At 37.0% G+C, this 22247-nt stretch overlaps 1 protein-coding gene across 1 annotated transcript; it reads right to left on the bottom strand.

Annotated features, from left to right (window-relative positions):
• Window positions 1-366: 366 nt before the first annotated feature.
• LOC134542468 (splicing factor Cactin) lies at window positions 367-22246 on the bottom strand. Its single transcript, XM_063386773.1, has 12 exons — window positions 22115-22246; window positions 20686-20934; window positions 18885-19281; window positions 17445-17619; window positions 15428-15561; window positions 14068-14185; window positions 11717-11893; window positions 8804-8990; window positions 5608-5827; window positions 4723-4877; window positions 3000-3144; window positions 367-1757 (listed from the first exon to the last, which is right to left on the bottom strand). The coding sequence occupies exons 1-12, from the start codon at window positions 22120-22122 to the stop codon at window positions 1569-1571; spliced, it is 2154 nt and encodes a 717-aa protein (XP_063242843.1). The 5' UTR covers window positions 22123-22246; the 3' UTR covers window positions 367-1568.
• Window position 22247: the final 1 nt, after the last annotated feature.

Raw genomic sequence — 22247 nt, 5'->3', positions numbered from 1 at the left:
TACTAATCCTGGTTTAAGTCAACAAGCTAAGGAAAGTAAACGTGCAAATTAATGACACAAGAAATATAGGTTGTTTCTAAGCGTAAAAATTCTTCTAAAACAATATACCTACTATTATCATTATCATCATTCATTTCCCTGCGCTGAATGAGTGATCATAGACTCAACATTTTCTCACTGCCTTGGTGATGTCATCAAACTTTTAATATCTGCATAGCCAAAAACAGATACTAACTACCAAATAATATTCATGTTTCATGTTGGATACAAAAAGTGATCCTTTGAATGTGTTTTCCTCCTGCTGCTTCTTGTTGGTGATTACAAAAGAAAATTTATAGACTACGATATTTTGTAAATACAAATATGTTTACAGTAATTAACAAACCATTTTAATACACATAATTCTGAAACATTTACGCAAGTCCACAAAACATTCTCACACAAATGTCTTCCCTGTGATTGGTATCAAAATTATTTACACACCCAATATACAAGGCTGCTAGCAGCACAACTACTAGAGCTTTCAGTACCTCTTTTATAAAAATGCAGCATTTTTTTAAGCAGTATATTTGATTACAAGTAAAATTATGTAATTATAACAATTAAATGAGATATGGTCCACTTTCACACAAGACCAAAAACTGGAGTACAATTTTTTTTTTTGGTACACAGAAAAGAATAAAATACTACTGTAGTCACATATAAAGTAAAGTTCTGTAAGTTTCTAAAGAGGTTTAAATAGTTTATATAAAAAAAAAAATTGGTATGCTTTGATTTTAACTTCATTTATGAATGAACATCTAACAATGCTCATAATATCCATGTTTTAATGGATTTCACAATTGAATGTTGTCTGTGGGACAGTGTACCTAATGATAACTTGGAAACATTATTTCTCCAAAATCTGACATTTTTTATCTAACTACATCATATCAAACACATTTAAGTTTTTTTGGGAAGGGGTGTTCAATTTGTGAAGCTTGAGTTAGGGTGGTGAAATATTGAAATCCAAAAGCAGGACCTTAATCATAATTATAATTTAAAAGAATATGGAAGCTCATGAAATTGAATATTAATGAAAGAATTGAATCTTAAATAAATTATTAATAACTGATTTCTAAAATGCCATATTTTTGAAAATGATATCACTCTATGTGGTATGATGAGCAATCTCACAAAGTGCTCAACATGAGTCATAGCACTAATCATGCACAATTATATCAATTATACTGTAATATCAAATTATTCATATTTGGAAGTAATTTAGGTGCAAAAATTTATATTCTATGTCAACTCCATTAACACACATACTGCATTACACTGACCATTAGGATATTCAATCTCTTTTCACGATATGACTATGTATATTTATAGTTATTTTGCCCAAATTTATTAAGCCTCTTCAAATGCATGAAAGAAATAATATCACTGCTGCACCCACATCCCAGCCTCTGACCTAATCGCCAACATTCCCGGAGGAAACAGTAAATGCTTCTCGGTAGCCAGACAACAGTTTTCTGTGCCTGTACAGTAGGTTTATTTTGCAGCACTACCACTACGGAGAGTCTTCAGCGACGGTAGCGGTATCGCTTGAAGTGGAACCACAACTGGAAGATGTTGTTGTGGAACTGGCAACGGAAACCTCTCTTGTAAGAGTATTCCCACTCCCGGTTCACGATCTTGAAAGCAATGTCTTCGTAGGGAGGTCCGGCGTGAAACCGCAAGATGGCAAAGTCACGGTTGTCAGGGCAGGGCGTCTGAAATCACACATTCAGTTACGATGGCTGATTTGCAATATTAAACATATCGCATGCAAAAAAAAAGAGAGAGAGAGAGAGAGAGAGAGAGAGAGAGAACAAATCCCAGCACCAGGAGAATTTAAAATTAATACATGCTACATGGACCTTCAAGCCGTATCAATATTTTTTTATTTATTTCATAATTATACCATCCCTACAAACAGCAAATGTTTAGCCTTAATTGATAGGCACAATATTGATACACATAGTCAAAACAAAACCATACTATACAAACAAGGTTACATACAACAAAAATGGTCAGTTAGAAAAACACACAAAATTAAAACAAAGCAAATAAAATAAGGCAAAGTAGGCCAGATAAAAAATAAAAAGTAGCAAGAATAGAGAATTAATGTTATCTATTATTTATTATTTTCTTAATAGATAATATTATATTTATTAAAGGAATTAAAATGTTTTACTTATTAAAATTTTTGACTATCCCATAAACTATATCATTTGATTTATTTAATAAACATAACAAAGGTTGATATTGACAGTTAAAAATGGCATTTTAATACCTGTATTTTCAAGAAAATGATTACAGGTTAGATTATTTTCATAAGATTTCTTTACAAATAAAGCTTCTAAAATATATCTTCTAGACGACAGGGTGTCAAGATGAGAGTGTAAATCTACATTATTATTAAAATTCCTATTTTGACTTATAATCTTAATTAAATTATTTATTTAGATTTTCTTTTCAATTTTGTCACAATCAGTTTTGCTAATAGTATTCCATATAATGAATCCATATTTGAGCTCAGTTCTAATTAATGATATATAAAGACTGAGACAGGAATCAACATTAGAAGCATTGAATGTAATAAATTTAATGAGAGCAAGAGTTCTAGGTATTCACATTAGATAACAAAGATTGAATATGATAATGAAATAGTAATTTAGAGTCTAGCAAAATTCCAAGATCTCTAATAACATTAGCTTTCTTTATAGTTTGATATAACATTTTGTAATTGAAAATAATAGGATGGTATTTTCTAGTTTAAGTTATGGTAGTTGTCTTATTGTAGTTGAGTTCAACTAAATTAGTATTACACCATCTGACAATTGAATAGATGTCTCTCTGCAGTAAGTGACAGTAACTAATAGACGTAATAGATTTAGAAATGTTGAGGTTCATCTGAAGGAAAATAAAAACAGCTAACAATCGACCAACGGCAAGAACTTCGTGAAACTTACCAAGAAGTATTCCGGTGTGGTTCCTTTGTCTATAAGATCTGGGTAGAAAATGTTGAACTTGTAACCTTGCACAATCTTGGGCGGAGGGTTGTCCATGTCGTAATGAGTCTGATTATACTTGTTCCACTCGAACCCGGTGTGAACTCTGCAACCATTCAAACGTTACCAAGGATTAAATATTTCAATCTTGAAAGAAAAGCAAATTAAATGTTAACTAACAGTACGTGTTTTCTCGCATAATCGTCGCACATTTTAATCTAAAATCAAGTTTGAAAAGTAGGGGTGCGACGATTATGCGGAAAAAAAGTATTTTTTGTTAGATAAAGTATTCATAAAAACAAAACCCATTCATGGAAAGTACATTTATTTACAAAGTGAAGTATAAAAGAGCACGCCAAACAATTTAATTTAATAAGTCATGCAACAAAAACCTTTCTTTAACTTTAAATAGAAAAACAAAATCTGTGATCCAAATGCAAGCCGAATGAACGCCTAACTACCGTAGTAAACACCACGAGTGTGCGGGATATCAAATGTAGTTAATTTGGTGCCGGATAGAGCACGCGCGTTGCACGCAATCGGTGAGATATCAATATTCAACTACGTTTGCGCGCTCTATACGGGAAGCGACATAACCAAACAGTAATGATTGAACGAGCGCTGGCTACATTTTTGTAAGTGGTACACTGCAGCGATGCAGACAAACAATGAAGGTTATAACATTTAAAAGAAAATTTACACATCAGACAGCTTCATATTTCCGTTATTTAAATAAGTAGGTGGTAATTTCTAAATAAATATTAGATTTCTACTTTAAAATACATTGTTTTATACGGAAAAGATACTTACACAAAGTGCTCGGTATCTAATAGCGGGACCAAAAACATCATGCGACGTTTACGCAAGAGAATTTTTTTTATCCAAATTTTGACACCCTAAAATATGGGTGCGACAATTACGCGAGTGCGACGATTATGTGATAAAAGAGGGTATATAACTTAGCGGCCATACACATGAAATAAAAAAATTAATGCTTAGTTGTAAATACACAAAAAATTGTTTTCATACTTTTAACCAACAAAAACAAAGCCATTTGGACACTTAACTAAAAGAAGGAGATTTACTTAAGTGTATTTTATACAGAAATTACTTTGTAAATTTTTTTTAAAATTTCTTAATATACCTTTTTCTTAAACAAAATGCAACTTTTTAATTCCAACAATGCTAGTAGGTGTAACGTACATCACAGCCACAAGATTTACTTAATATGTTTCGTCATTCCACATATTGCCAAGAATGGAACCAAACTTAAGCTTAAGTGATGATAGCTTAAAATATTTAACTATTAACAACATTTAACAAAAAAAAAAATTTGCATTTGGAAATATCTCACAAAGTATAAACTGTTTAATTGCATAGTGTTATAAGAATACAAAATCATTTTATAAAATATACTTGAACTACAGTAAATGATGTATTTTTATAAAGTGATTAATGTGCAAAAACTAGCAAAAAAAAATGGTATGTTCCTGTAAGTTTAAATATGGCACCACTTTGCAAACGTCAGTGATTGTTTAGAAGTCCATGTCATCAGACATTATGCTACCAGGAATTAGTTTCAGTATGGACCAATCTCTTTGTCATTTCTGTTTTCTTGCAATTAAAAATAAATATTTTTTTTTCTTCGTACGTACTCTCATCCTCAAACACTAAGTACCCTCACCTGTTGAAGTACCGCGGCTTGCGAGGTCGGTACTTGTCGGACCACAAGTACACCTGGTTGTCCAGTGCCTGCTCCACTGAGAACTCTGCTTCTTCTCCCGTCATCCCTTTCTTCGCTTCACGCAGCAGGGCTTGCTCCTCCGCCGCCACCACATTCTGCAGCACAAGCGACTAATCATGACACAGCTCCGACTGCATCTCTCGTCCTCGCATCTCAGTGTGCAATGCACAATATCTGCCACTAGCGGTGTCCTTGTTTGAGTTTTACGCTGCCATTGCCAGATATACACGACAGTTTTTTTTAATGCATCTGAAACATTTTATTTTTTTAAAAGAAAATTTGGAATAATAACTTTAAAAATTTTTTTCTCTTGTTCTGATAATGTTCAATTTTCAATTTTAAAGAGATGTAACTAAATGACACCATCTTAGATTCAACCATTTACGCCGATAAATTTTTTTTAAATAATTTAATATAAAAAAATTTTTTGTCTCTGTTTTGAGCACAGCACATAATTAAATATAGCACACAATTTAGTATCACATAATTATTAAAAGTGACAAACTGCTACAAATAGTTTCTCCTGTGAAATAATAATTGACGTTTAGCATTGAATTATTATTTTTTTTTTTAGAATGACTACAACTGTAATAATACTGTCAATAGACACTATTTTATGATCTAAAAAAAATATCAACGAATAGCACAATTAAAAAAATAATAATAATTGTAAACCTTACTATACGATTAAAGATGGTATACAAAGGTTTTAATTTTGAAAGGCCAAGCAGTATAACCCTGGCGATGGTGGGTGCACTGCGATCGAAGCGCGAGACACGCGACAGTAACTACAAGCGCCAGGCGGTTGGCGCGCCTGGTACTCGCCTCGACGCGGCTGCCCGTGCCCTGCACTTGCTTCCGGGCGAACTCCAGCCGCTGCAGGTCGTCCTCCTCCGCGGTGATGAGCGTGCCAGGGTCCAGCTGCGAGGACGCCAGGTACTGCGGGCTGTAGCCCCCCGACTCGTAGTCCGCGAAGCTCTCCGTCAGCATGGCCCGGGCCGCCTGGTCCCCCTGGCTCTCCTCCTCCTCCTCCTCCTCCCCCTCCCTGCCGCACACACCGCATCCCACCTCACCACTCCTCCCTGCCGCACACACCGCATCCCACCTCACCACTCCTCCCTGCTGCACACACCGCATCCCACCTCACCACTCCTCCCTGCCGCACACACCGCATCCCACCTCACCACTCCTCCCTGCCGCACACACCGCATCCCACCTCACCACTCCTCCCTGCCGCACACACCGCATCCCACCTCACCACTCCTCCCTGCCGCACACACCGCATCCCACCTCACCACTCCTCCCTGCCGCACACACCGCATCCCACCTCACCACTCCTCCCTGCCGCACACACCGCATCCCACCTCACCACTCCTCCCTGCCGCACACACCGCATCCCACCTCACCACTCCTCCCTGCCGCACACACCGCATCCCACCTCACCACTCCTCCCTGCCGCACACACCGCATCCCACCTCACCACTCCTCCCTGCCGCACACACCGCATCCCACCTCACCACTCCTCCCTGCCGCACACACCGTGGCCTCTCGTTCCGGGAGCGAGAGGAAAACATCTACACACTCATTCTGCTACCCCTAGATTACTTATTTTCATTTCAGCTTCGTGAGCCCGGAACTTGTTATTCATTCAATGGTATTTTCTTTTATGTTTAATTTAGTTTTGTTTGAAATTTTCAAATATTTCAACTGGCCATTAGAGGCGGGCCGAAAGCCATCCCTGTTAGTCAGCTTCAGAAAGTTTTGTATTGATTTTTTTTTTTAAATTTGTTTTACTATTATTAGTTTTATTTATTGTTAAAAAAATTTTTAAAAAATTAGCAGAGTGGCGCACTTCGTAACCTTTGGCTGAAAGTGATGAGCAAAGGTTACAATTTCACACACTGGTATATACTACGTACCCCACTTGGGTCGCCGGCTAATCAGTGGAGACAAGATTATGTGGTGAATTGCGATAAAACTGAAAAGTACGTCAAAAACACCACATAACAAAAAAAATACAAGTTCATAATACACGACACAGCACTGAAATGCAAGTTATTTCATGGAATTAAGTAGCATTTCAAAAACTTTATTAAAATCATAAAAAAAAATTATCTTTTAATGTTTGAAATTCAAGGATTGTTTTTTCCACACAAATAATTGTACCAAAATGCAGGGACCAGAAAAATTAATTAAATTTTTTGTGCATATCTTATTGAATCACCATTAAACCACAAATGCTCACTACCTGTTTTTTTTAGACCAATTTATTACAAATTATTTAAGCTTAAATATGTGGTATATAAAATTTACCATTATATTGGTGGAATAAGTATTACAATTTTATAAAAATAAAAAAAATAACACCAAAATCCTCTTGTTTTAAAAATGAAATTGTACTAAAAATAAAACCATAAAATCTTTCTCTACTAATCAGATATCAAGAAAAGTAGTTTGATTTTGATTGGAATAAATTAATGGTTACTAAAATATGCTTATATTCCTTTGCAATATAATAAGATTTACATGAAGGTGACACTTTTATTTTTCCAAAAGGCAAAAAACACTTCTTAACTCTGCGCATACCTACAGGTCACTAGGCTAATGACGATACTATTAAGCGTATCACAAAATTTATCTGAAGCAGGACTCAGGAAAATTTTCATTTAAGTGTGAACCAGTTACACTATAGTGAGTTCATTCCAGTGAATCTAAACATCTTGAAATCGGCTTCCCACAGTAATCTGTTTCAACTTAACATAGCCTGACTTGCAATTATTCTAGATGACAACACATAAAATTTCAGAAAAAACATATTTTAAGTGGAAATTTTCAATTAGTCTCCCTTTACACACTTCTTCCTTAGTTTGTACGCAATAACTAATTAACCGGCCACATTCCATTAACTGTTTTAACTTTCAGATCACGTTGAAACAGAAAACTGGAATGGATGAGAAAAACCATAATTGGTGTCAAATTGGAGCAGTAAGCGCTCCTGTACTGCTATTGAACTACCTATTTTGATTTTGTAATATTTTCTGTCCAACTTATTTGACTCTGTTGGCCCTCAAATGCTCAACATTGCTATGGACAGTTCAAGACATCAATTACATTGCATTATGCCACCAGTGCTGTCTTAGTTACCACCATTACAATTCAAATTTTAAAAACTAGAGATGGGGTGGTTAAATCCATGAACCCTCCAATGCAAGTGAATCTCTATTATTAGAGACTTGCGATTCAAAAAAGGAAAGACATTGGAGGAATGCAGAAAATTCAGAAATTCTTCACTGACTACTCTGGAGGAGTTTACTAGGTCTATTTAATTTTTTTTCCATCACAAATACCCCAATTAACAATATAAATAAAATTAGGGTATGTATTTATTCAGGCAAAAACCTTGGTTCGTGAAATGAACATTTAAAAGGGTTGAAGATTTTATCACCATAGATACTATATTTTTTTTTTTTTTAAATTTTGATCCTTCAGGTTTAGATTAAGATCTGAGGAGTGGTTTCAAGTGGTACCTATATTCAAGGTACTCTTTGTAATTTGGATTCAAGAAAATTGGACAAATTATCTTAAAAAAATAATTAAAAAAATCCCTGAAAGTTCCAGATTATCCAAGTTACTGCTAAATTCAATGTGTGTGTGTGTGTGTGTTTTTTTTTTCTTCCCCCCCCCCCCCCTGTTAATAGCCACCCAATCGTTGTCACAAACAGGGGCGCAACAACAAGGGTACTTTGCCCCCCCTCTGAAACCTTGAAGTGGGGGAAAACGGGGGCAAAGAAAGTGTTGTGTAATCAATTTTTAGATAATAAAACTGCTTAAATAGCACCATTTTCCACCTTGAAATACAAATTTTCCCGGGGGAGGACCCCCGGACCCCCCCCCCCCCCCACCACCACCGCTCCAATAGGGGGAATCGATCATTCTTTATAAAAAGGTATATTGCCCCCCCCTTTAGAAATTTAGTTGTTGCGCCCCTGGTCATAAACAATGGAGGACGAGTGAGACGCACCCCTCCTCCTCCTCGCTGGAGGTGGATGCGACCTCGTCGCTCTGCCCCGCCGCCTGGCCCTCCTCCCTCGGGGCGTCTCCCGGGAGCCGGGCGGAGGCCGCCACGCCCTGCTGAGCCTTCAGCACCTCCAGCTTGCGCCGCAGGTTCTCCTGGTGCCTATCGCGCAGCCGGGCGCGGGCCATGTGCGCTGCAACACGCAGCCGTGCCACGCCCACTCCCAGCTCACAGGCCTCCGCCCACCCGCGCTTCACTGGCGACCCGCCCCGCCTTCGCTCATGCCGAACATACCACAGCATGTCTTCGTGTGTCATTCAAACAATACAAACACGTTTTCTTCAGAGGTCACTCCTGAAAGGGTGACTTGTATCTGGCCGCGTGAGAAACACTCGACGCTCAAACCTAAGCCTGCAACGTTGAAAGAGTTCGACCCTGCAAATTTATTAATGGCCGTCGCAAAAGATATCTTTACCGGAAACTGTAGGCGTTTGAATTGGAACGGTAAGACCGATGGTGTTAAGAGGAATTCGGGGAATCAGTAAATCTTCTCCGGTACCGCATTATTCCTCGTAAAAAGTAAAGGATAAAAAATGGTTATTGTGGGTTATCCCTTTTCCCTAAGAGATAGACATATACCACCACGGACTTTTTTTGTAGACCTTTTTAAGGTGTACAATACTGTAGTACATTATTTTGATATAACTAGTATGATTCAGCCAGCGTTTGCAATGTAAGCGCAAAAAAAAAAGTGTTTATTTACGACATTACATTAGACACCTCTAAAATTATCAGTGTTTCTCTACTATGTTATGCATGTATTATACAGTAGAACCCTGTTATAATGTTTTTCAAGGGAGCACAAGAAAAAAACATTATAAGCAGGAAAACGTTATAAGCAGGAAATCTCAATTTAGCACTTAACAATGTTCGAGCTTTGTACCAATGGACTCACCAAGCTATGTAAACAACTTTAATGTTAAAACCAAAGATAGTATACTTGGTACATGAATTTTCTGAAACAAGCCAACAATTTTTCAACTTTGTCTTGTTCCCTGGTTAAATTTTGTTTGTCTTTAAAGATACACTGCCACATTTTTTGTAAAATTGTCTCACGATTCATGATGACAACATTAAGAGTGAGAACGTCTACTCCTTCGCCACCGGAAAATGTTTAATTTTGGGATTCCTGCGTATGAATGAAAAAAAAAAATTATTTGTAAGCAATATAAAACACTTTTAGTTATGCCCTCGCTCAATGGTTGGCAACTTAAATATCGTAGGACTATGTACGTGCATCTGAATACCCACTGGAATGGCAAGGAAGAGAAGAGTTGACTAAGGGTACCAACTGACACGTAACTATGAACATTGTGTACCTTCAGTATATTGCATAAAATTGTATTTTAACAAACTTCATGTATTGTATGGCAGTGATTGTAAACATAAACATACATAGGAAACTTTTTATCGTAAGTGTTGGAATAATTGGGTTTTAAAACATTTTTTCCCCATTTATTGAATGTTATAAAGCAAACATTATAAGCAGGAAATTACACTATTTATGAACGTTATATGCAGGAAATAAAAACATTGTCCTTATGGGGGAAATATTGGGACTTTAAAAATATGACATTATAAGCAGGAAAACATTATATGCAGGTACATTATAACAGGGTTCTACTGTACATATAAACCTTCCTCTTGAATCACTCTATCTATTAAAAAAAAACAAGCATCAAAATCCATTGCGTAGTTTTAAAGATCTAAGCATATATAGGGACAGACAGACAGCGGGAAGCGACTTTGTTTTATACTATGTAGTGAAGACATTCATATGTACAGTCATCGATTTTACTATTACAGATACAAGTGCAAAAAAAAGATTTACCCTTTCCCATACATGGACGAATGGATAAGAAAATGACAGTAATCATTTAATCTGGCATGCTTGGGGCCATCGCACCAAATTAAGATGGAAAATTTGCAAATGCAATAAACTTCGAGGAAAAAAAAATCACAATGTTTGATGCTTTGAAGCTGAAACCGAATTTTCGAAATTTTTTCATCCTTTACAGTTTACACTAATTTCTACAAAATAGGCTCTCATTTTACATATGTTACATTTTCACGACTTTCTCAGCACAAATATCTCATAAACGGTGCATCATAGAAAAATAAATACATAGAATAAAACTTGTTAGAAATTTAACTATGAGAAAAAAAAATAATTTACAAAATTTTTTATTATTTATAACCATTTTAATTTTATTGGCAAATCTCCACGTATGCCCTGCTGTACGGTTGTTTTGTACTTCTTCTAAGCCCTTTCGAGTACTGTCAACTACCTTACTGAACAACTACACGTTTTGTGTTTAAACTGTGTCACTTATGCCATTTTAACTGCCTCCTGAACTGGCACAGGTTTGAAAAATGGGATGCATGAATTGCATGAAGTGCATGAGGTAAGTTAGAGAGAAAGAGAGAGAAAAAGAGAATGCTGATGGAGTTCGTCACAGAGTCCCTTTTCTTTTCTCTCTTTTTTTGTCAGAGAAGGTCCCCCCACCCTTACCCTCTTCATTCTTACACCCAGGTGATCATGTCTATTGCCACATTCTTTACTTTTACTTATTGTAGGCTTTATTTCTAAAAGACTGCTTTTCTTCTGCAGTGGCAAAACTCAATTTTTAAGTTTTTATTTGTATAAGATAACAGTGGGAACTTTGAAGGTCAAAAGTGCCAAGGTATCAACCTCATGCTGTAAAATATTAGTGACATTCCTGATACCTCTGCCACGACTCATTTTATGAGCACGAATCCAGGCTGTGCCCAACCCATTCTTATGTCTTGGTGTATATGACAGTGCGATGTAAACCCCGTCCGCTGCGCGACCAGCGCTGGTGAAACAGCCCGCGGTACCTTTGAGTTGCGAGAGAAGAGACTCCCAGTAACCGATGTCCACGCCTTCAGGTTTGCCATTGATTTTCGTTTCAATCTTCAGCTGCATCGCTTCAAGCTGCGCTGCGGTTTTCCCTTTGAACACAGCCGCCACGTCCTTCGCGACGGACTGGTGGATGCCTTCCCGACGGCCAACCGCTGCGCCAAACAAAACAAAACATGCAGCCCTTGAACCCACAAACCCTCTCCTAGAAGATTATTTTTTTCCCCTTCAGTTTTGATAGTTTTGAGGTTACAAAATGATATTAAGAGTAAGAAACACACAATTGAGACTGAACTAACAATAAAAAATGTGATAACTTTAACAGTAATAAAACAATAATATATTAGAAAAGCATGATCACTCTGTATCTGGAAATATTTCAATAGTAACGCAATAATTATAAAATTAATTAGTAAGAAACTGTGATTATTGCACACAAAGTAATAAAGTGCGATACCTGAGTACTAACGTAGTGAGTTGTAATTGATAGTTGACTGTGGGAAAACATTTTCCTTAAAATTGGTTAACCTAAAGTAAACCTAAGTTTCTAATAAGCCTGTTGGAACCATTTTAGTTTCTAAAATGAAAACCTAAAAAGCATGTTAGAAATTCTGTATGCAAACTGATTTTTTGTTTGACTGACTCCAGTGACAGGATTTATTTTTTCCCTTCCCCTCCACCTTCCGTGAAATAAACCATTTATTTTAATATGCACATGCCCCCAGTTGAACTGCGGAGGTACCTGAAGACCACACACCATGGCATCATGTTAGCCACTCGTCATGTCGAGGAAGGGCTGTGCTAGACCAGCAACAGGTAACAATCAGAGAAAGAGCTACCTTTCCCAGAAGTCTTTCTATTTAAGGACTAGGAATAGTGGACAACCATTACCTCTATTTGTGGGATAGGAATTTTTAATACTACCTAGCACCTTAAATGTACTCAGAAACCCAACCCAGCCAAACCTTGAAAGGTGCAGGTATAGATGTAAAAATATTATTCCTGTAAGGTATTTGAAAGAAATACTACCTATTGTAGCCATTATCACTATGCAACTTCCGGATGATTTTTATATAGTTTTTCGTTTCATTGTCCATATACCCCAAAACTGTCAAATCAAACGTGTGTGTGCGTTACATTTTTATAGACATGATTACAGCAGTAATTTTTCATTAATTACTTCCAAACTCATACATAAAATATAGGAATGGAAAATCACTGTCTAGTTCGTTAATGAGCAATATCCAACCAAAGGGGTAAAAATGGGTAAGGTTTTTTTTTTTAAAAACAGAAAAATCTTTATAACTCACCTAATATTAAAAATATCACTTTTGTTTGAACATATTATAACTCATAGGAGTAAAATCATAATATTTAGTCAAAATACATTTTTTTATACGACCAACCATAACTGTAAGTCGTGAAAAAATAAGGGTTGGAGGACAAAATAATTCCTTTCGTAGGTATACCATCAAATACGTTTACATTGTTTGTAAAGTTAATAATTTTAATGTAAAACTTTTGTCTGAAACCATTTCTGATACCAGTTATTGTTGCAAAGGGTGGATAAAAAGAGGGTAAAATACTAAAAGAAATTAATAACTACCTTAGTAGGCAAACCATAAAATTTGTTTGGATGTTTGTAAATCTTATAATTTTAATCCAAATACTTTTATCTGAAACTATTAATTTTTGATAAAACTAACCATTGCTGCTAAGGGTAAATAAAGAGGGGTTGAAATACAAAAAGAAACTCATAACTACCTTAGAAAGAATATCATCACAGCCATTTGAATTGTTTGTAAATTTTATCATTTTTATTTCAAACTTTTGCGCAACAAAATTTCTGATCATATAGACCCCATATCGAGAAATTCACACCGGCCTAGTAAACAAGCAACTAAGTCAAAACTTTTTGACATAGAAGTGTGCAGCATAAAATTGAATTAAATAGCAAATAGCCTATTTAACTCTTTCAACGCTTTTTTTTGGAGAGTAATTTTTTTTTGGTCATTCTTAACATACTGTTGCAATCACTTGAATAGTGTTGCATAGAAAAATGTTGTATGATTCAAGGGATTGAAGAACCTAACTCAAAAAAGAATTAAAAATGCCAAAGGTGGCTTGACATGACATAGGAATTCAACAGGTTAAAGATCCCACATTCTGCTTAGCATGTTCACATATTTTTTGTATCATATATAGATTTCCAGACTATTTTTGTTTAGTTGAATCCCCTGACTATTGCCAGTATTGTTAGGTTTTCCTGCCTTTTGCAACTCTCAATGCATAAAAACCTTTAAATAACTACATTATTACCGGAACTGACCTTCTTCGTAGGCACTCTGCTTCTCAAGTTTGCGTAGTTTGTGCAGCTCATCTTCTACAATGACCGTGATGTCATTCCAATAATCCAGATTTTTGCCACGCTCCAACTCCTTGTACACCTACAAAATATGCATGCAGACACCACGTCAAAGTATATAATTAAGTCAGCTGTCAGAACTGCCAAAAAATGGACTAAGTTTAAAGTTGAAAGCTCACTACAAGATGCCTCCAAAATATCACTGAGAAAGTAGCTCTTGTCAGGATGTGTTCATGTAAAATATATTTTATTCATAAATTGAATAAAATGCTTAATTTGAAGTGGAGTGCTATTCATTTATGTAATTATATACACACACGCACACACATACACACGCAAAAGCCTACTTACAGTTTCTGTTCTTGAGGGACAAAGAAACTCAATGATCTGTTTTACATGGAAAATCATACTTACTAAGTGAGACTTAAGTAAAACTAAGTACAGTAAACTCCCTATTATCCGCGCATGCTACAAAAAAATACAGCACATTTATGTAAATCTGTATTTTATTACAAGTCAGCAAATTTGAACTGTACTGACGAGTGTATTGTGTGCAGTATACAGGCGAGCCCAGAGCGAAGGGGCAGATGACTCACGAAGCGGCTTTGCAACACATCGTCGGACTGCTTCACTATTTAGAGGAACAAGACGACGATGCGCAGTTGGCTGAAAAACTTATGTTGCGGAAATTCAATAAAGAATTAAGAAAAGATGTTTCCAAAGCAAGAAACAAAAAAACAAGTGACTGATTTTTTTCAAAAAGTTGTAAACTTAGAGAGTTGTGCTTTTTTAGTGTCTAATGAAGTGTCTGAGTACGTACAGTATGTACTGTATCCTTGTTACGAAGTAAGTACCGAGCACTTTTATGTTTACATCACTGAAATATATTGTATGTTAATTATTCAGTAAAATACTAAAATTTTAGCATCATTTAATAATTTTTACTGTTAATTGTAACTTTTACTGTACATAAATTTTTAAATTTTTAGATTTTTAAGTTGAAATTTTTGTTTCCTTTTTTTGTCTCCCATTTTCGGCTCTTTTGCAGATCATTCGCGATTTTCACTATCCGTGGTGGCCCTGCCACTTAATTTCGCGGATAATCGGGAGTGTACTGTACTATATTCTAGCTTGGAATGTAATACATCAATATATCCTGTTGACAACCGCAATTTTTTTGCTTAATTTGTGTTTTTTGTAGTTTTCTTCTACAGGCATAGGACATGTGCTTAGCAATGGCGTATCTCCAAAAGCTTACATCAAGTCATGCACTCCCATTGCACAAATCTTTCAAAGATAAGCAATCCATGAAGCTTTGCAATACCTTGATATCTTCGATGAGGTCCTCTAAGTCCTTGATCGTGAGGCCGTTGAGATACGTGTACGGTTCATGCATCTCCACTGCATCCACTTCCTCCTCCGCGCTGATGTACTTCGCCAACAGGTCGATTGGCTTAGCTGAAGCAGCCACAGTAAACACATTCAACAGTCTGTTAAGAAGGAATATTTCTGAACAACATCTAAAGACCTTCTTAAAATATTTACGCTCCAGGGCTCAAACAATACCTGGTAAAGACTTTACAAAGGCCGTTTGATAAAAAAAATTGTCAACTACTATTTTATAATATTACCAGGTCATTTGTTATGAACGAATATTAATCGAAATCAAACACAACACAAAAAAGATTAACTATTCGCAGGAATGTGACAAAGTTAGAAAGCTAAATCTTTTAAGTGATCAGTCTCCACCTATTTACATTTAATGTGTGACTACAAGTGAAGTGAGGCATTAAAAAAAACAAAATGCAAGTTAAGAAAAGGCAGTTGGAAATCAAAGTTTCATGACTTCCAGAACCGTCACTGTTTGCTTCGGAACTTTTTCGTGACTTTTGTGAACACTCCTTCAGCTTCTTTACTATTTATTGACTTTCGCTACATGCTGACACCCTTCGGTTACAATTCCGTCCAAAATCATTGCAAATTGCAACCTCTGGTGACAGCTGACTAGTCAGCAGCAGAGACGTGAAACTGTGCTGTGACTCCGGTCGTGTGCATTACTGAAGTAAGTGTCCCTTCCTTATGGCAACGTGGCTTATAGCTTGACACAGCAATGGCAAGTGTCACATACCCCAAGCTGTGAACATGTGGCAGTACCCATGGGCAGAAACAATGAGAAAAAATTGATACATTGATTCTCGCTCCGTAAATGATTCCTTTCAGATGACACAAAAGTGCCTCCACAAATATTGAGTTAAAAGACCAAACTAACACTTAAAGGAGAAGTAAAATTGAAATTTCAGTTTTATTTAATATTTCCTATCTTTTCTTTTCCAATTTTTGTACAAATTTTCTTGTAGGCAGCAAATACATATTTATATTTCAGATGTAAAAATGTGAGTTCTCAGGTTTTAAGTGTTTCATACAATTTCTCTCCCATAAATAGAGATATGCTGAAGGATTATTAAATATTAAATGTCTTGTTATCGATTAAATATAAGTACATGCTTAAAGGTGAGAAAAACATTAAAGTGAAGTACTTGGCAGAGAGATTGTTGGAAACATAAAAATCTACCAGTAACATCAAATCTTATTTTGATGTACATAAACAAAAATAATCCAATTTTAGAAGCCAAATAAGAATCTCAAACAAAGAACTTCTTGTGTTGTTGAGTATGATTACTTTTCTTGATATTCTACCAACATAACAGGTTTATACTAGACAGTAAACACATTTCATTTCCAGTTTACGAGCAGTGATATTTTTAACAGTTAATTTCAAAAGTGTTTATTCGAGTAAGTCAAATTGGATTGTACATAAAATGATTTCCCGATATATCTGACAACTGTCAACTCCACTGTCATAAAATACTCAAGAAACTGTGACCTATTCATTCATTGGCTACCGTGTTGACACCCTCTTCCTCTCTGACTCGAACAGCACAGAATTCGCACACACAAGAGTTACGTGTTCACAAGGTTTTCGGAGGTGTGTCAAATTAATAAAAAGTCAATCACGAATGTTTGAAGGGCAGTCTGGCGGTAAAAAAAAAATAATAATCATGAAACGGTACAGTCTCTAATCAATCGTTATGGTCAGTTCGATGAATGTGTGTCCTTACTTCCAACATATTTGTGTGAGGCATTAAGCTCGCATTCCACACCAATTATGCTGTTGAATAAAAGAAAGTAGTACGTTGTTTTCTAAAGGACTGTGCTAGTAAACCATTTATCAGTTTTTTAAAAAAACAAAACATATTGGTGTCAAATGGCGTATCAAGCAGCAGTAATGTTGGTGAGCTGACATGCACTATGACGGGGACAGGGGGCAGGGGGCAGCGCACCTCGGCCATCCTGGATGCGGATGCGGGAGCGCAGCCGAGCCTGCTCCAGGTGGAACTGGTCTTCCTGCCGCTCCCACTCCTGGAACTGGGCGGCCTCCTTGCCGCGCTGCATCAGCGCCATCTCGTCCTCCCGCTGCTGCCTCTCCAGCTCCCGCTCCTGCCGGCGCTTCTTCACCTGGCGTCCGGGTCACCACAGGCCGTCAGAGGGTGAGTACATGCTCATGGAGCAGTCGGGGGCAACGGGACAACCATGCTCGCGGCAGTGCTTGCGACGGGAAGGGAAGCAGTCCCAGGCCACCTCCGACCACTCGGCCAGAGTGGCTCCGCCCTAGCTCGGCCATTTCGGTTTCCGTTCCCTTCCCTCATCCCCCAAGATTTTTCCAAAATTGCTCCAGACAAAATGCCGGTACGATTCCCAGCACTTTGGCCATGGTCGATTCCTACCCTGATTCCCCTGAATTACGACTGTTGCATCTCTTGCCAGTCATTGTGGCCAAGACGTGGCGATCACGTAAAATTTCAAAAATAAAATAAAAACTGCCAAGTCCATAAAAAAGCAAACAAAAAAATTATTTTTTTAGGTAGTGTGTTATTGATACATTACCCTCTAAATCATCTAAGGCACACAGCCATGGTGAAAAATCCTTTTTATGACATTACAGAGCCTAGTCTAGAACCACAAACCAGTTTGATGGCACAGCTATTGTAGACCTAGCCAGAAATTAGGAAATATAAATCACGTTTTAGTCAGATCATTGGCTACATTCAACAAAATATCTTTAGCATTATTCTCAGATTGACTGGTACTTTGTAAAAATCTTTCAACAAACAATATTACAACATAAACTTCGAATAACAAATTGGTGTAATTCAAAGCAATATGGCAGTAGTAAAAATGTAAGCAGATGCATTAATAAATAATAATTTTAATAACTTAGCAAAGGTTCAGCTCTCAATGGAGTGGAACCCAGGTCTCAGTTGTTTGAGGCAAACACCAACACTCGTGTTACTTGCTCATCTTTCCTGCGCTTTGCCCTAATCCACCAACATCAAGTCCTCATTCATAATTGGTGCAGTTTTACACTGCATTTGTTGGTGTTTGTCACTCAGTTCTGGGTCATATATAATGAGTTGTAGGGAATAATAAAATTTTTTTTTTAATATCATGTTATATTATTAGAAATATATGTATTTTTATCTGTACATTATAAGTGTAAAATAATCTATATATTTTTATCTGTATATTGTAAGAAATATGTGAGAAATTAATGTATAAACTGTAATTTGTAAAGAAAAAAAGTTATTTAACATCCAGTAAGTATATTGTGAAATAAATCTTTTGTATTGCAACAGAAATAATCCACGGACATCCTATATTGTGCGACAGAAACATGTATTTTCATTTACCCGCCTGAATCAAACGAAGCAGTCGACACCGACCTTTTCCAACTCGCGCCTGTTTTCCTCTTGCTTCTGGCGGTTGCGTATCTCGAGCTCGTCCCGGCTGGCGCCCGTCAGGCCCTCCTTGTCCAGCTTCTTGGACCACACGAAGGTGGCCAGCAGGTTGCCGTCGCCGAAGGGGTTGTCGGTGTTGGTGTAGTGCAGGTAGTCGTTGTCCCAGCCCATGCGCTCCTTGCGCTTGCGCTCCTTGGCCTCCTTCTTGAGCAGGCGTCGCAGGCGCTTCTCCTCGGGCGTCTCGGTGGCCTTCAGCAGCTCCTTCTGCCGGCGCCGCTCCTCCAGCCGTCGCAGCCGCTCCTGCTGCAGCTTCCGGAGCAGCTTCACCGAGCCGTCCGAGTCCTCGCCCGACCCCGACCCCGGGGACTCCGGCCGGCGACCCCTGCGCGCACGTTCGCACCAGCGCTATCGCTAGCCACGCATTGGTGTTGGCTGGCGGGAAAACTATTTCTAATACTTCATCCCATAGAACATTGCATGTTTCTCAAATAGTTCCCCCCCCCCCCCCCCCCCCCCCACTGTATTGGGAGACACCAGAAACTGGTATGACATGCTGCGCATGTCGTTACCAGATGCAATGACCCAGCACATGTCAGCAACCCACGCATGACATCGAGAAAACAGGTTGTAAAGTTACGGCTGTAGGTACTAAATCTAGTTGGATGGTGGTCGGTTCATTGCATCGAAAATGGCAGCACGGGGTATATTTAAATAAACAAACTTTATAGGTTTCACTTGGTGTAGGTGTAGCCCAAAAAAACCTTAAATTTCGCTCGGTTCCTTTCACGTAAAAAAAAAACGTCCGAATGCCAAATGTAACCCATCAGATAACAGGAAACACTGCACGGAAACGTAAAACGACATTACGTAACGATAACCTCCGAGTGACCTACAAAAGCAGACAGTGCAGTAAGTAATGCGACCTGACAGACAGCAAAAGTCAAAAAACCGGAATCCCACAAAAAAAAAATCTGAAAGTGAGTGGCTCGATTGGTGCGAGATCACAGTGTGTGGTGAACCAAAGAATGAAAGATTTATGGCCTTTCATTGTATTAGGTTATCATGTTATTTACATTACTAAAAAATTATTTTTAAATAGGGCTACCCCAATACAAATAAATCGAGGACCACACATTTCTCTGTCTGGTAGAACAACACAAATAGTAAATTACGTAAAACTGATTTCCATAATCATTAAAAAGTTTCAATTTGGTGTGTATTTGACATTGGATGAAAATGATGATAGTAAACAGTCTTTATTTTTTTAGTTACAAAGATGTGCTTGCAAAAAAAATCCTTCTTGAGGGTCCCAAGAAACCTGCGGGTCATCTATTCGACAGCTTTGATCTGTAACTACGGTAGTTTTACTGTTCATCTGTTTATTGTGCATACATAGGCTACAATAAATGTTTATTACAGTAATTAATAGTAACCTACAATTTTTTTCATGAACATTACTCTTAACATTGTTTATTAATGGCATAGTTAGATTAAAGCTTTTCAGCAATTCTAATGTTAATAGGTAGTAGTAACTACACACTAAAGCGTAATTGTGAAATAGATAAAAGTAGACACTTTTATGCAAGTGTGGCCTTTACCATAAATCCTGGCAGTTGAAACTACCTTATTATTGAAATTCACATCTGTTGGTACAGGAACAAATATAGTTACAGTGCCCAATCACCAAAATCGTCTAAATATGTGGATCTGCCCTTTCTTATGATTTTACATATTTATGAACACTATTAACAATGTTTAGTAATTTAATACAATAAACTACACTCACTTTTTCTTTTTCTTGTGTTTCGACTTATGAGTTGTTGAGGATGTCGATGAAGAGCGCTTTTCTTTTTTGTGCTTTGATTTTCTTGTGGGAGGTGGACTGCTTGGTGAGCTACTCTCTCGCGATTTTCTTTTTTCCTTCTGCACCTCATCGCCACTGTCAGAGTCCTCTGAAGACTTATAACATTGCTTGCTTGCTTTTGACTTGACGCTTCGGCTGCCCGAGTGTGAGCGGTCATTTCTGTATGGGGATCTAAACAAAACAAAAAAAAAACATAATTTTAATGATTGTAAATATGCACACACAAATAACTGCACATACAAAATAGTTAATATTATTTTCATCAAAACTGTTTTAGAATTTGTCAACTTTTCTTAAATAATTAAAGTTGTAACTTATTTTATTTGCTAAAAGAGTGACTCAAAGTAATACAATAAAATAGACTATATCATGGTTTATTAGTTTATTGTACTACTTAATTATATATTTTTTCAATCAGTACAAGTTTACAAAGATATTAAACTGATGATAGGTATACAAAATTTGATGATAATAAATAAAAATCTAAAGAAATATATATTTGTCAGACACACACACACATATATTTGTCATATATAAATATTTCATATCATCCATTTGGTTAGACTGCTGTTGCAGGTAAACAATACCCAAAAGAATAAGAAACAAAGGAAAGATACTCTGAAGATAACATTTAAATGTTAATCTGTACCTATGTGAAATGATTGACACAAACATTCATGGAAGATACAGAAAGATTTGGCATTATTGATTTTATTTTTTGTATATTATATATTTTATTTGTTCTTTAAAGAGTTGTTTCTTAATTGCATTTTGTTTTGTAAGTAATGAGGCAGCTCACTGATCTTAAACTGATGTTATAACTGCAAATGGGGATCCACCCAATGGCAAGAAGTCCTCCTGCCTACTTCACTCTCCCACAATTTACAGCCTACTCCTTAGTTGCCTTGCTAGTCTCACTTCCAATATGTTCTCCCCAAGCCCATTCCACTCATGTCCTGTCCTGTCTTCACTAATTACAAACGTGCTTCCTCCTTTCCGTTATCCTCCATCTCTTTGATCCTCAACTCATGATATCTTCTACCTCTGTAGTACTTGTTTCCGAGATACCCCCAGCCCCCTGTTCCTTGACCACTTTGAAAAGCCTAACCAACCTAACCACACGCCTAGCCTTACCAACCTTACCACACACCTCCCCCTCTGCACCCCCCCCCCCCACCCCACCATCTCTGACAATCACAGATGCCTTCTGCATCACATCACCTTTACATGCCCATTACCTATGACAGTACGTTAATTTTAGTAACCACATGTTTATTAAGTCAGATTGTTTGACACTTAGAGATAAACATATAACAGCTGCTGAAAATCACAACTAAAAATATTAACATACCCTAACATAATCCACTTATTTATGTAGAGGCTAGTTAAAATGCCAATTAGGTATGGAACACTTGTTTAATCATTAGATAAATTGCGATTTTCATTTCACGTCAACAGCCCATCGTCTCAATACACAACATAAA

Source organism: Bacillus rossius, assembly GCF_032445375.1.
Source record: "Bacillus rossius redtenbacheri isolate Brsri chromosome 4 unlocalized genomic scaffold, Brsri_v3 Brsri_v3_scf4_2, whole genome shotgun sequence".
In the NCBI taxonomy this organism is placed as follows: domain Eukaryota; kingdom Metazoa; phylum Arthropoda; class Insecta; order Phasmatodea; family Bacillidae; genus Bacillus; species Bacillus rossius.
This window is presented reverse-complemented; position numbering and strand designations above follow the sequence as displayed.